Here is a 14,999-nt window from a genome sequence, read left to right as displayed (position 1 = left end):
TTTAACAAGTCTAGTGGATGTTTTTTCGACAATGGTTTTTTTTTCATCAAAAAAACAATGGATGAGGCGTTGGTCGTGTACTGATGGGCAAATAACAAATGTGATTGAGAAATTGTACAGAAGTTTATATATTATTTTTAATAAAAAATAATTGTACATCGAGATTCAAGTTCGGTTCATATTTCACAGTGACCCGCGATAAATTTCGAAAATACGTTGTTTCTCTTTAATTTGGTTTATGGAAGTACCTGGCCATAGGAAAACTTGGAAGTATCTGGATGGCACATTTCGGCTTTGATTCAGGATTGATCCTGCGCAAGGAACCAAGTTCCTTCAATATCATTTTAACTCGACGTTTTTCTTCGGAATTTGGGGAATAAAAATGTATGATTTTCTTTGCGGTACTTCTATAACCGCAGATAAAATATTTCTTAATATTTCAAAATGTCAAAATTCATTTGCGCTTTACTGGGGGTGAGCTTTTCTTTGTCAGAATCAATTGCAGAATTTTGTATTCAGTAAATACCTCAGTATTTACTGAATACAAAATTCTGAATAAAAAAAACTTTGCGGGTATCACAGAAAAGTTCACGTCCGCACTTGAAAAAATCTACCAATACCATATCGAGATGTGAATTGGAACCTCGGATCAATGCACGTGACAGTCTGAGACTTAACCTGCGAAGAGACGCATTTAATTTTTGTTAATGTTCATATAAAACTTAATGTATAAGGTAACAATTAATGAAGATATTATGCACGAGTAAGAACGTAGCTATATTTTTTTAATCCTGATACGTTGCTTGTTCAACAACAATTAGCAGTTTTTATTATGACTTATTACTTTTGAGAGAACACTACTTGGGAAACTCGCTTTGCCTGAACGAGAGCGATAGCAAAAATTTCAACTTTGTACTTATTGTTCTCAGGTTTCTCAGGTCCCTCAATGATTAAGGAAATTGCGGTCTTCCCTGGAGTACGACAAACCATATTTTTCCGCGATACGCGGTTAGAGTCAAGTTCGCACGATTATTTTTCCGCAATACGCGGCTAGAATCAAGTTCGCATGGTTATTTTTCCGCGACACTTGGCGTCAAGTCGTCCTCGCGGTGTTTGATGCTCTTAGAACTTGAAAGAACAAAAACCTTTGCATTAAAATTTTGCAGAATATTTCAGGAATTTCGAAAGATTTTTGTCATGAAAAATTTATAATTCATAACAATAATAAAAAATGAATATAAAATTTTTCACGCCACTCTGTCTCAAGCACTAAGATAAGCAAAGATGATTAAAATCGGAATATCCGTTATTAATTATTCATCTATAAAACAGTCGAGAATTAAAAATGAAAATGCATCACCATGCATTTCTTAAACGCAAATGATTGTTATAAAAACGATTTTAATACTTTTATTCGTTCCATTTAACGATTATTATCAATCGAAACGTAGCTCGGATTGCTAAAACTAGATGCACCGTCTTTACGCAAATCATTTTTTTGCCTGGGCATGTTAACGTAATTGTCGACAGTCCTGATAATCGTGGGAACGTAACTATTTGAATCTTTATTATTTGTGTCGTTGGTTTTGCTCGGATCAACACTACGATCGTTCAGTTCACCAAGATTCAAGGGTGTATTGCAATAACCGGAAATGTTTTCGTCTGATTTCTTCATCGTTGCAGATTTTATTTCTGCATTGCGTCTCGCAAATTCAGCTCTGCGCTCGTGCACGTTTATTGGCTTCAAATAATGTTCATCATCCTCCTCATTCAACATCGGTGAATCCTCCACAGCTTCTGATTCTGAATCCGTGTTGGCGTTTTCTCCAGCCTTTTTATCTGGATACGTGAATTTATTCTCTTCTGAATTTCTCTTGGAGCCAAAGATCACCGATTGGTCATCTTTACAGGACGGACTCATTGGTAAATAAGAATCTTCGCTTCTCGCTCCGGGTGATGTACAAGTCGAATTTACGTAATCGCGGTTATGTGATGTTAGGATGTTATGATCGGGCGCTGACATCATTGTTAGATAATCGTCCTTTCCACTCTCCAAAATCATCGTGTTCATGTCCATGTAAGGGGCATTCAAATCTATATAGTGCTGTGGACATAAATGTTATTTAATTTCATCACCATTTTTATCACCATTTAAGTGTCGAAAATATTTCTACGTCTTTCAGTATTAAAGTCCATTTTATCCAATGGTCGTTTACCTCTTTGACACTTTCCTCAAGCAAATCACCAATGTTAGTGACCAGAGATGTGAAAGTTGGCCGCAATGTTGGCTTAGCTTTCCAGCAGCGCAACATTATGTCGTACCTGAATAGAAGAATAGTTTTAGTAAAATTCCATACCTTTGCAGCACTACAAAGATTAGTACAGATATTTTGAATTGCAAATAATGATCAATCGAGAAAAGGAATGCAGTAGAAAGTAAAGTTACTACTTAAAAATTTAAAAATATCTCACCACCTTTCAAGAACAAAAACAAATTTTCTAGGGAAATAAAAAGTGCATTTATAGCAATATGTTGTCACGTAAAAATACTCTATGATCCCATAAAATAGTTCTAGATTTTTTGAGCATTGAAGCTTTTATTCAAATACAAACTCATGAAAATTTTTATATGATTTCACATTGAAAAGTAAGCAGACATTTTGACAAAATTTTGAAAATCCCATGTAACAAGGGAAAAATATAGAGTCGTATGGAACTTTAATGCTTACAATTCGTCGGTTGCATATTCCGGCTTTTCCATTCGATATCCTTCGATCAAGCGTTGATATTGTTTCTCAGCCTCCATCCCAGGATAGGGAGTTTTTGCTAGGGTGAAAAATTCCCAAAGTACTATGCCAAAAGACCAAATATCCGACTGCGTTGAGAATACACGATCTCTTATTGATTCAATAGCCATCCATTTGATCGGTAACGGAGCATCACCTTTCTTTTTATAATTGTCGTCTTTGTACATTGTTTTTGCAAGACCAAAGTCACATATTTTTACAATGTTATTCTCCGCGAGAAGTATATTCCTTGCTGCAAGATCTCCATGTAATACCTGATAAACAATCATTCAAGAAAAACCACATGAACATTACAATCAAAACTGTTTGGATACAGAATTTTCCTGTTGTATCTTCAACTTTGTAGTAAAATTCATTTCGAGACCACAAAGCATACAAATTCTAGAAATTAGAAAAATTCTTGAGAATTCTTTTTTGTTTGACCGTAAAAAATATTTTCAAAGCCTGAAACACTAAAAAAGTAACCGATAACAACGTAGCCAAAATTACTGACCTTTCTCTGGCTGAGATATTCCATTCCCCGTGCAACCTGGAATGCCCAAGACAATAAGTCCTGCGTGCAAATGGGTTTGAGGTTCTGATCTTTGTAATCGCCATGATAATTGGAACGCCATCCTGGTTGAGTCGAGTTGTTACTGAGGACGCAGCCATCCGGTGACAAACTGACACTTTGAGTATCTGTACCACCGCTCGTATAACCAACCAACTCTGCACTTGGATTGCTGTTGTACGAAACTGCACTACCACTACGAGAAAATAAGAGTGCCGCGTATTTGATTCTGTTGCATACGAAGAAAATTCATTCACAGAGGAAACCACCGATTTCCAAGTGCAAAAGAGGAAAGAATAAAATGATGTTACAACCACAGACCACATGCACCAGATTCGCGTCGTTCGGGTTAGAGACGGTGTATTTGTGAGTGCCCGACCGAAGATTAGTCAGCCGATGAACATGGAATTAAGTTGAGAGAATAACATTCATTAGTCCATAAACCTTAACCATATCAAATTAGAAGAAAATTTTGAAGGATTGATGAAAAAAACAATAAATTGCGATTAGTTATAGTAATATTATAATCGTTCGTTATAGCTTCTGAGACATTCTACAAAATACTAAATCAAATTGTCACGGGGGTCTGATTTATGTGATTGCCAATATTTTTTCAGAATACGTCAAAGTCAAGTTTGTTACGAACTATTTTTCATTACCGCAATCGTTTATGTTAAATTAATGTGTGATGAAGTATGTGAGAAATCTATTGCTATTATTACTTTGACATTCGAAAATTCGTAGCACAATGCTGTAGTTTAATAATTTATTGGTATAATGCGGTTGCTCACAATTGACCAAAAGTTATGCTGCAGGTGAAAAGTTTCTGGATAAAAGTTCAAAAAAAGTTCTGTAACCGTTTTTAGAAGTTATTCTACTGATAGTCGACATGAACAAATTTAGCAAACGGAATGTCAAAAAAAATTGTAGAGAATTCTCAAAATGACCCAAATAAAACGGAATTCCTTCCCCTTGAAAAGGTTTTACAGTTCCGAGATTCTTCTGTATTTTCGTCTGAAAAATTTCCACCTAAAAAATTTCGTTGAAAGTTCGATTTCGAATCGAGAGCTTCTTACAATTTTTGTTACATGACAAGCGTGCTTCGGGGATGCAAATTGGAACATTTAGCAATGAATAAAGTGTACCTATTGTTGCTTCCGACACTGGTAGTTCTGACAAGTAAATCGAGTCCAATCGTGGGATCGAATTTTCCACTGTTCGGATCGATTTGGTTGATAAAATCGCCACGATGTCTGAGTAGATAATTGTGCAAATTTCCGAAGCGACAATATTCGACGATCACTAATAGCTCACCTGTGACATGAAAAATGGAAAATTCACAAGGATTTTTGTATTATTTCTATCTATTTGATGCTCATTATAAATTTTTGACAGCTCTTGTCAAAGTAGTATTTTTTCGAGCCACTCACGTTTCGCGATATTTTTTGTACATGCGCCAAGAAGATTGACTACGTTGAGATGTTTGCCAAGATGCACCATGATTTTGAGTTCGCTCGCCAATGCCCTGATGTAAGTCGATTCCGTCGACCTTCGAACCATTTTAACAGCGACAGTGGTAACGTCCTCATCCTCACAAATACCGTGAGCATCAGCTTTCATGACAACACCGAAAGCACCGAAACCCAATTGTTTGCCAAACTTCAATTTTTCTCGTGGGAATTCCCACTTTTTGTCGTAGGGCAATAATTCCGCTTGATCGTCGACCGTCAAGTCGGGATTCAAACACTCCAGAGCTCCTTCTTCGAAGTGTGTTAGACCCGCCTCCATTAGTTGCTTCCGGATTACCTTCAATTTCATATCAAAGGTTTTTATCAAAATTCTTCTTCCAATGCATGACTTTCAAATGTGATTCCCATAGAAAATGTGATACCACAAAAATCTCGCTTATCGGAAGAAATTTTTAAAGATTCGAAGAGTGATTTCAAGTGTTTTCTAATCCAAAGTTATTAATACACCAATTAATTCAAATACCAAACAAACCCAAACAAATTTCAATGGGAATGCTCACCTTCTCTCGATGAATTTTTGTTGTGAAATAAATAACGAGTATCACACAGATAACCACGAGGACTACGATGGAGATGATCAATGACTTTGGAACTGCTTTGGCTGAAAAAAGTTCGAAACGTTCTCGTAAGCCGTTTGAATATTATGAAAAAGTGATTGCCAACATACCTTTGATTAAAATACTCTGATAATTTTCATCTTTTCCAAAACGATTGCTAGCTTTACAGGAATACTTCCCACTGTCTTCATCCAGTAAATATTTAATATGAAGTTCCTGATGCTTGTGAAGAAACATGTACTGCTCGCCAGGTTTGATTGTCGTATCGTCCTGAATGAAAATAAGATCTTCATGAATTGGGATTTTCGTAAACGCTTCCATTCCATGAAGCGACCACTCGGTTAATGCACCAACAATTGGATCATCAATTGTAAGCTATTACCTTGTGCCATGTTATATTCGGCACGGGCATTCCTCGGACATAGCACTTGAGAACAACAGTTTTGTGTCCTTCGGTGGAAAGGTCATAAGTTACCTCTGTTCGGTTCATATTCGTCTCGTAAATATATGGCGCGAGAGGATCTGTAATAAACAGTGTTTATGAATAGATAAAATATTGACTAGAAAAAGCCATAAACACGCTACATTTGAAACACTGTTTTTCAGTAAATTGCATTTTCAGTACCTTGCATTTCGAGTGTGTAGACATACGTATCGGTATCTTCGCTATCGATATTAATGGCGCTGCAAATGTACTGACTATTATTGTCGAATTTAGTGATATTATTAATTTCAAGGCTCACGCGATGTGTGAAGTTCGTTGTCCGATTGGTGAGTGAAATTCTGTCTGCAAATTCAGAAATACTCCATTTATTATTCTCATATTTAAAAAAACGCCAAATTGAAAACTGTTTTGACGAGATTTTTTAAATGTTTCAGAGCAAAAAATAATCGTTAACTTTTCATATTATAAATTTTCAGTGATCCAATGAGATTTACCGGTTTCGACAACTCGCCGATGATCCTCGGTCAACCATTCAACATTTGTGTAATTGTAGATCGACGCTGCGCATGTCAGGACAACGTTATCACCGATCGTATGCAAGCCTCGTTCTACGATGCCAAACCCTCCGGGAACATCTGCAATTTTAAATAAAAATGATTCATTTATATGCAATGGATTTTGAGGTACAGTTTCAGGGACTACAGATCTTTAAGAATCTCGATAAGTTATTTGTAGTCGTCAAAAAAAGCTCTTAATTACTGAAGAAAGATCCTTAAAAAGGTTAGCACAAAAAAAAATCTCTTGATTGTTCAACGAAGCTAAAATTGGAAAGCAAAAATCCAAGAAAGGACGACTTATCGTTGTTCTTTATTTTTATTCGTTACATTCCCACTCCATTTTTGTACTTTTTCTTATGGAGAGGGACCCCATCTACGCAATTACTCATCAAAAATATTGGTTTCAGTGCAATCGTGTAAATTTCCTTGTGTAACGATTTTCTCTCACTTTCAACTTCAAGTCATCGCCATTTTTCGATGGTATGGAGTTTAAAAAATTTTTTATCTTCATTCTACTTTATGAAACATTAAAAATGATGGTCATCGTCAAGCAACTCACCGGTAACAAGAATAACAGCCGTATCTTCATCGCATCCAATAATATTGCACGCGGTACAAGTCAGAAGGCCGGACACATCGATATGTGTTGAGACGACGGACAAAAACGTCGTGGTTTTGGGGATAATTTGACCACCCTGGAGGCATTAATGTTGGTTAGTTCGAATGTACGATGTTTTCAAATATTAAAATCGACCATTTTCAAAAAATCTTTTCCGAAGTCAACTCACCTTGAGCGATATGATTTCTGATTCGTTTAGTGACGGATAATTCGGTGCTTTCAAATAACTCCAAGTCACATTTGGTGTTGGGTGAGCTGCCACTTCGCAGCGAAAAACTGCTTTCTGCTTTGGCATGTAGAACGTGTTTGCTTTGTCGAGCATCGGTATGGGTATTGCTAAAAAAAAAGAGAATTTTCAAGAGATTTTTCCTTTTATAACTATTTTTGCCAGCTCCGAATTATTACCTGACACATCCAAAGTAAAATTCAGAGTTTCAATTTGTTCAGCGTTCGTAGCTTGGAGGGAATACACTCCCATGTCGTTCAAATCCAGACGATTTATCCGCAGAATTGCCATCGTCGATGAAATGTTAATCGCATACTTCGATCTTTCGGGACTCAACCATGAACCTACGATGTCATGACCTCGTGGGCTGAGCCTGTTGCAAAGTTCCAATGAAAGTTTAAATAAAATATATGAAAACGAATAAAACAAATGGAGATGGGTGAACATTTTTTTTAAAATCTCAATTATTTCGTTGAGTTTTCGAAGGCAGTTTTCTGTTATTGTTTTCCATTTAATGAAAACAATTCGAACTTTAACGACAAGAAAAATTCGAAAGATTTTCCTCTTTTGTGTACCGTTCGTTGGAATTCAATTTTTTTATCGAGCACAAAGGTGTCTCAACGTGTTTTTTTTTTTATTTCGTGTTGAAATCAGGGACGCCCCAGGGATCGCCAATTCAAACTTTCCTCTTTGCCCCCAGAACTTTAACTGCATCATCGCTTCCTTGTATTTCAATAATTTTTTATATGTATCGTTGAAATGTGTGGTAAAATATCCGTGAAAGTTTGAAGGAATTAAAAGTTTTTTTATTTAGAAAAAAATTCTGAAAATCACGTTTCCATTGACTCTGTGAACTCGATGAATACCTCTGAAATTGTGGGATGAAGACCGTTCATTTTCCTACTAAAATTTGGCTTCAATTGTTACTGAGATTTTGGATGAATTACCATTTTAGCAGTGGCTGAGGATACGCGTCGACTTGAACCATCCACTGAATTCTATCGCCGTCCTTTTTTTGGTAATACGAATCATCGTCCAGTGATTTCAAGCGTATGTACTTGACGTTAGGATCTAAAAATGTCGATTGCCGTTCGTCATATTCGAAAACAATTGTACTCCATTTGACACAAATTTTTCAAATATTTCAAAAGAAACTTGAATACGAACCATGAACCTTTATGTACGTTTGTGTTTTTTTAATATCGTAATAAGTAGTGACGGTGCACTCGTATTCGCCTTCGTCAGCATCGGTCACTCCGTCGATGACTAATTCAGCTACTACTATTTGTAACGTTTTCCCAAATGGTATGTCGATCTTTCGTTGCGAGATTCTGGCATCCTAAAATAAAACTGTCAACATTTAGAAGCAGTTAGCAATTACATTGTGCTATAAAAACTGACGTTTAGACCGTTAACAAAAAAAAACTTTTCAAGTGTCAAACTTTCTATTCAGCATTTGGAAAAAGTATATAAATTTGCTAATTCAACAAAATTCTTGTTGAAAACGGTCGAAACAAAGAACATTCTTTTGGCACAACACACTCGACTTTTTTGCTGCGATTTGATGATCCCAAAAAAAAAAAATTCTATCGAAACAGCTAATTTCTTAGCTCCGAAGTTTTCGGAGCTAGGAAATTACTCGAAGTTTTGACCATTCGAAATATTAAGCTAACTTGGGCTTTTTCTTGGGCAAATAAAAATGACGAATGATCGCATTGAAAAATTCAGCGTCCCTTCTAACGATGCAAACTTTAATATTATTTTTCACCAAGTTTCATGGTGTTGGATACTAAAATGCGTACCTTTTGCGGAGTCGTCCAATTGAGAACGTGATTCAAATCTAGCTCGAGAGTTATTGAACAATTGACGTAAAGCGTTTGTCCTCGTGTCACGTGTTTCAGAGGCTTATCATCAATTTTCGGATGTTTCAAAGTCTGATGTTCTGAAACACAAATTTTCTCCTCATTAAACCTCTCGAAAAAGTCGAACCTTGTTTCCGGAAGTCACAAATCGTGCAAACAATTGAATGATTCTTCAAACGTTTAGTTGATTGATTTCGAATTACTTATAACGTTCACGTAATAGTTGAGTTCTTGGGTCTCCCCGGTACCATCCTCGATCTTGCACGTGTAGTAACCGATTTTTTTCCATGTGATATTCCGTATTCTGAAACCAAATTTGGGATCGTACGAAACGTCTGGGCCCAATTTGACTTTCTGTTTAACAAAAGAAACCGAATTAACTTTGAATCATTCGAAATAATGAATTTTCAAAGAAACTTCTCTATTAGGAACAACGTGTTTATACTCTCAAACAATGCTGCATAAAATACATGAAAATGGTAGTTGACTCACTGTTTCATGGTTTGCGTAAAGCGTGACGTTGTACGCCGGCGAAGTTGGTCGACATGGTATAACCACCGATTCCCCCACAGCTGCTCTTATAGATTCCAAGATATTGGTCTGCACGAAATAACTCGAGTTTGCTGAAACAAATAATTTTCATTGCCAATATTATCAGGGAATTATAAGCTTTACCTCGCACCAAATTATTGTTAGAAAATCCACACAGAATTCAAATATTTAGTGAAAAATTTTCAAATTTTTCAATTGAGAAAAAATAGTCAAAAATATTTACACATGACCCAAACGTAGGTCCAGCTGACATCGGGCTGATCATAAACGCCTGGTGTAACTTCGACATCTTGATCGGCGCAGCCATACCAGCCGGTGTCGCCATGAACGGTGTCCTTTCTCGAAAAATTTATTCTTTGAGTATTTCCCAAATCCTGTTTGCTCAGATCTGCGACCGAGGTAGAAAGCTGCTCGAAAATCAGGCGAATAAAATGAAAAATATTAATAAATGTTGATCCCAGTGGTTGCGGAGTTTATGATCGATTCCAATAGTTGGTCGATTAGTTTTCGATGAAAACGATCTCAAATGAAGGATGAAAAAAAGGATTTTTGTTGCTGCTACTTTTTCCTTCACAATATTCCGTTGGAGGGAGGATTAAAAAAATTCATTTCCGCACCGAATATCCGATGTCTTCGGGATAGTAAAATTGTATATTCTTCGAACTCGTGCACGCCAACTCGAGGGCTTCTCCCTCAGAAATATAGATCTCCGGCTCGTCAGGTGACAGCTGAGGTTTGTGTGCTCGGCAATCTGAAAAAATTCATGAAACAATAATTAAATGAGAAGCATCGAAATTTTTTCATTTAAATCTAATTTCTCAGCGCTCTGCGCGTGCTTATCGAGACCATTCACCAATGTTTCGAATATTTGTCCGTAATATGTTCGTATACAAAACGAATCTCTACACAGCTAACGGAAGTCCTTTCTTTCCTCTAGCGATAAGAGTCCTGGTATCAACCTCCGGTGTTCTCCCCGGTGACTGCAAACTACGGAAACATCATTAACCATAGCATCGACCAAACCGAGATTTATCGTTTTCAGAATCTTGCGCTCTCAAACACCATTTTTTTTTCAATCTGCGTGAATCTTACGTAATCGCTCCATTTGCCCACAGCAAATAACGCCTACGTACTGATTTGGGGAAATTTTTTTTCGACGTTCAGCCACAAGCTTGATTATAATACTTAATGGAATTTCGGAGACTTCTCATCAACAGTTTTTATCCTGCAAAAGCTTTTTTCAATCCACTGACTCATTTGACATCGATTCAAAATATTTATGAAATTATATTGAATTTCATTGTTTAGTTTATTTTATTTATTTATTTTTTATTACATTTTTTGTTTCATTTCATTGGTAATTAATTAATTAATTGTAACAAAATAAAATAAACATTAATTATTATTATTTTATATTAATTTAATATCATAATATTCATTTATTATTCTATATACTATAAAATATATAAAAACAATAATAAATTGAAAATTTTTAAAATAAATTATTGATTATAAATGAAAAATAAAAATTAATCAATAGATAATGAATTATATTGTTTATTGTTTATTTTATTGTTACAATAAAGTTACTGCGTTCATTGTTTTTTAATTAGTCAATCAATAATTAATTGTTCATTAATTAATTAATTTAGGTCATTGTTTTTTTTTCGAATGTTTAAAAAAATTCAAAAGTTTGTGAACTTTGAATAGTTTGTTGATAAATACTTCTAACGGTTGAAAAATTGTTGTTTTCTTGAAAGGATCGTTTTTGCTGAGATTTGGAATCGATTGACACGTTTTAGGAATTAACCGCGGCGTTATTAATACGTCGGTGTGTGCTTCAATTTGTTTTACGATATTACCGGACTATTTTTAACAACGTTCGAAAAGTCTGGTTCGATGTAATTCTCCTACGGATAAACAACACAAAGTCTCTCTTAAAATAACATTTAAGTTTACGTTCTGGGAATGCGGTAGAATTATTTTCGGGTGCTAATTTATGAAAACTTTTTTTTTATATCCGGTATTTTTTGAATTGAGGTTGTCGATTTTTCCAAATTATTGTTTGCTTAACACCATTGAAAATCTTCGAACGATTGCACAATGAGAATTTTTTAACGATCATTTAATTGGCGATCGAGATTCATAAGCAGATGAATGCGATAATGCAGTGCGTCGAAACAGTGAGATCGAAAGCACCGTCAAAACGAAGCCTCAAAAAATGACATCTCGGAGAGCCCAAAAAACATGCTCACAGTTTCTAGAAATTCGAGGATACAGTTCCGAAAGGGACGCTTCGAATTTGGGCTCTTCCTTATGAGATCTTCGAATTTAATCGAAAACGAAACCAAAAAAAAATTTCAGACACTGTAAATCATCTGTTTTTAAGATCTCAATTTTCACAATATAATTGTTTTATGTTTTCGATGCAGATTTTTCATATAAAATGTGCGTCTTGGTCACTTTGATGACAGCCATCAAAATATTCACCGTATCAATTTGATAAAAATAAAAAATTAACTCCTTAAAATTCTGAAATGTTCATGCAATCCTAAGAGTTATAAGGTTAAGAGGTTTTAAATACTATATACAGCATTAAAATTGTAAAATTTTCACTATGCCGATTTTGAGGACGGTCCGCGAAGCTTTGACAGGTTCTTGAAATATCCATCTGATCGGAAAAAAAGTTTTCGAAACCATGCACCATTCCCTATATACTATTGTACGCTCTGCTTTGTGCGCGTCGCTAGTCGGCTACCGACACACAAAAATGATGACTTCAGTCGTAATATCATTTGCACGTAATACGTATGCAAAAGCTGGATATTTAAATCAGAGGGTCCCTTTCGGAACGACAGCCAAATTAAAAAATAAGCTTCTCATTAATCCATTTAGGAATCGTACTGTTCCCATTTCTACGATTCGATCCTACTGTGAAACAAAACAAGCTTAAAAGATGAAAATTTGGAAACTCGAATATGACTTGCGAAGTAAGCAAAAATTATAAAAATGATAAATTTTTTATTATATAGGGGCCTAGAAACATGAATTTTCGAGAAAATTTTCGATAATCGAAAAATAGATATCCTTTTATGAATGTCTTACAAGTGACAGTTAAAAAAAAAGTCTGCCAGAGAGTTCCGCATGTAGCATAAAATTGTGTATCTTTGTCTGCAGTGAAAAAACACGTAAAACTAAAATTTTCGATTCCCAAAATCTCGAATATGGAAAGAGAGTTTTCAAATTTTTACGGTATTACATAAAAGTGTTTTCGATGAATTTCCGAAATGTGAAAAACTTTTATGAAATAACCCTTCGCGACGAGCGTCTAAATATCCTAGTGCCATATATGATTTGAAACTTTATCAGTGTCCCGGGATTTGCCTACTTCAGAAAATCACCAATATTTTTGTAGGGTTTCCCGAACGTTTATCTCCATTTCGTACTTCTGTTATCTGAAAATATGTTGAAGACACGATCGATATTCGCGATTCGTTCGTTTTCTACGTTCCTTTAAAAACGGGGCGCAGAAAAAGGACTGCTGCGATTCGAAAATTTTCAACGAATTTCAGTTCGTTTTCGCGTGTGAAATGAAAAGAAACCGTCAAATTTAATGTCTGCTCTAACCTCTAAACGTCATTACGAAACAATGAAAGTGTCGAGTTATTTTTATGATTGAGAAAGAATTTCAACCTGTTCGTATAACGGTATAGAAAGTACGGGTTTCTCAGGAATGTATGATGCACACGGTAACGAGAAGTGTGACTTGTAAGCAAGATGCACGAAGCCCAAGGAATCGAGAGCATGTTGTCGAGGATTCGGGCAGCCGGTCGTCTTCGCCTTGTTTCACGAGCGCTTGAAAATGGCAAAGATGCTGCGAGAAATTGTGAAAATCGAACAGGTGTACACACACACAAACACACACACACACATGAGTTTTCATTTCAAATGGCATCTTCGGTGTTGAGAAAAGAAAAAAAACAGCATTGTATGATTCAATGGGCGTCGTGGGTACCACGTGATCCGGTGAGTATACACGCTCGCCAGTAACTGGCGCTCGAATACGAGTCGACGAGTCATTTGGCCCGAGGCATGCGTGGAGTGTACGAGAAAATCGGTAAAGCCCAAAGAAAGAATAAAAACGGAACGACTGTTATTAAAATCGTTCCTGTTACACTAAAAATGTTTAAAGTTATTAGCCTTGATAAAATTTAACAGAAATGAATAATGTAATTAACGCAACGAAAAATCAGAAAGAGAAAAAAAAATACCTTGGCATAGTAAAACGACGATAAAGAAGCCAAAAGATTTTTTAAATGTACGGAACATTTTTCTTTAATTAGTCACCATAGTCCGAGCCACGATTCTCGAAAGATGATGGAGCACGCGATGTCATTGGATATTCAATTGATGCAATAATCGCGTCACCGTTTATCGCGATCAATTGGATCATTCATTCGACCGGAATAAGTACTCGATTTATTTTTTAAAAATTATATTTATAAGCGTTGACCGGTTCCGCACGAGCTCGCAGGCACTAACTTCGAAAATATTACATGGTCAATTATTTCGAACCACTAAGTACGCGAAGAGACGAAGCCGAACGATATCGAATCGGAAATTTGAGAAACGAGAATTTCGAAAGTGTACAGGTGCATGTATCTGGAATTGGAATTCTCACTGGCGCGCACCGAAGTCAACTCCACACTGATGCACAGAGCCATCATGCGAGCTTGATAAAAATGCTTTACCCCTCCCACTGAACGTTTCTCAACTTCACGTCACGAATCTAGACAGCCGCACACGCTTCTCTGTTACCCCTTTTTTCCTGCAACCAGTTGACAAGAGTTATCGGCAGGGGAAAGCAGGAGAAGGCGATTTCGACGTACGGGGACCTACCAAAAAAAAATAAACGGAATACATCACACCGCCCACGTTTTTTTACACGAGCCAAACAACGCTCATTCTCCTGCACGGACAAGCGGCTTTTGTGTATTCTTTGGTGGATTTAATTATCGCAATAATAACTTAAACGGTGCTGTAACACGTACCGACGGACTTGAGTGTTTTTTTTTTCAAAAGTAACGGAAATTCTATTGCTCAGAATTTGAAGACACTTGACAATTTTTTATTTTCGGATTTAGATCGGAATGTCACGAATTAATGGAGTTTTGGATGAGTTTATAACGAAATAATAATTTGTTTAAGAATGTGTACAATTCGAGTATGAAACGAGTGTAAAAAAATAAATCGAGCATGATTGATTCGGTAAATTTCTGACAAAATACCCGTTGA

General features: G+C 36.0%; 1 protein-coding gene across 2 annotated transcripts; it reads right to left on the bottom strand.

The window, feature by feature from the left end:
• Window positions 1–112: 112 nt before the first annotated feature.
• Pvr (PDGF- and VEGF-receptor related) lies at window positions 113–14,401 on the bottom strand. Of its 2 annotated transcripts, none has more exons than XM_043412694.1 (22): window positions 13,976–14,401; window positions 10,322–10,455; window positions 9,928–10,111; window positions 9,645–9,775; window positions 9,356–9,506; window positions 9,093–9,232; window positions 8,458–8,629; window positions 8,238–8,361; window positions 7,470–7,663; window positions 7,234–7,400; window positions 7,005–7,140; window positions 6,383–6,523; window positions 6,069–6,230; window positions 5,826–5,965; window positions 5,554–5,713; window positions 5,387–5,487; window positions 4,788–5,163; window positions 4,503–4,671; window positions 3,301–3,586; window positions 2,730–3,061; window positions 2,217–2,322; window positions 113–2,104 (listed from the first exon to the last, which is right to left on the bottom strand). In XM_043412694.1, exons 1-22 carry the CDS (start codon window positions 14,031–14,033, stop codon window positions 1,424–1,426), a joined length of 4,245 nt encoding a protein of 1,414 aa, XP_043268629.1. In that variant the 5' UTR covers window positions 14,034–14,401; the 3' UTR covers window positions 113–1,423. The 2 variants fall into 2 exon arrangements, with proteins under 2 accessions (XP_043268629.1, XP_043268630.1); XM_043412695.1 differs by having other exon boundaries at window positions 3,301–3,553.
• Window positions 14,402–14,999: the final 598 nt, after the last annotated feature.

Source organism: Venturia canescens, chromosome 2, assembly GCF_019457755.1.
Source record: "Venturia canescens isolate UGA chromosome 2, ASM1945775v1, whole genome shotgun sequence".
Taxonomy (NCBI): domain Eukaryota; kingdom Metazoa; phylum Arthropoda; class Insecta; order Hymenoptera; family Ichneumonidae; genus Venturia; species Venturia canescens.
This window is presented reverse-complemented; position numbering and strand designations above follow the sequence as displayed.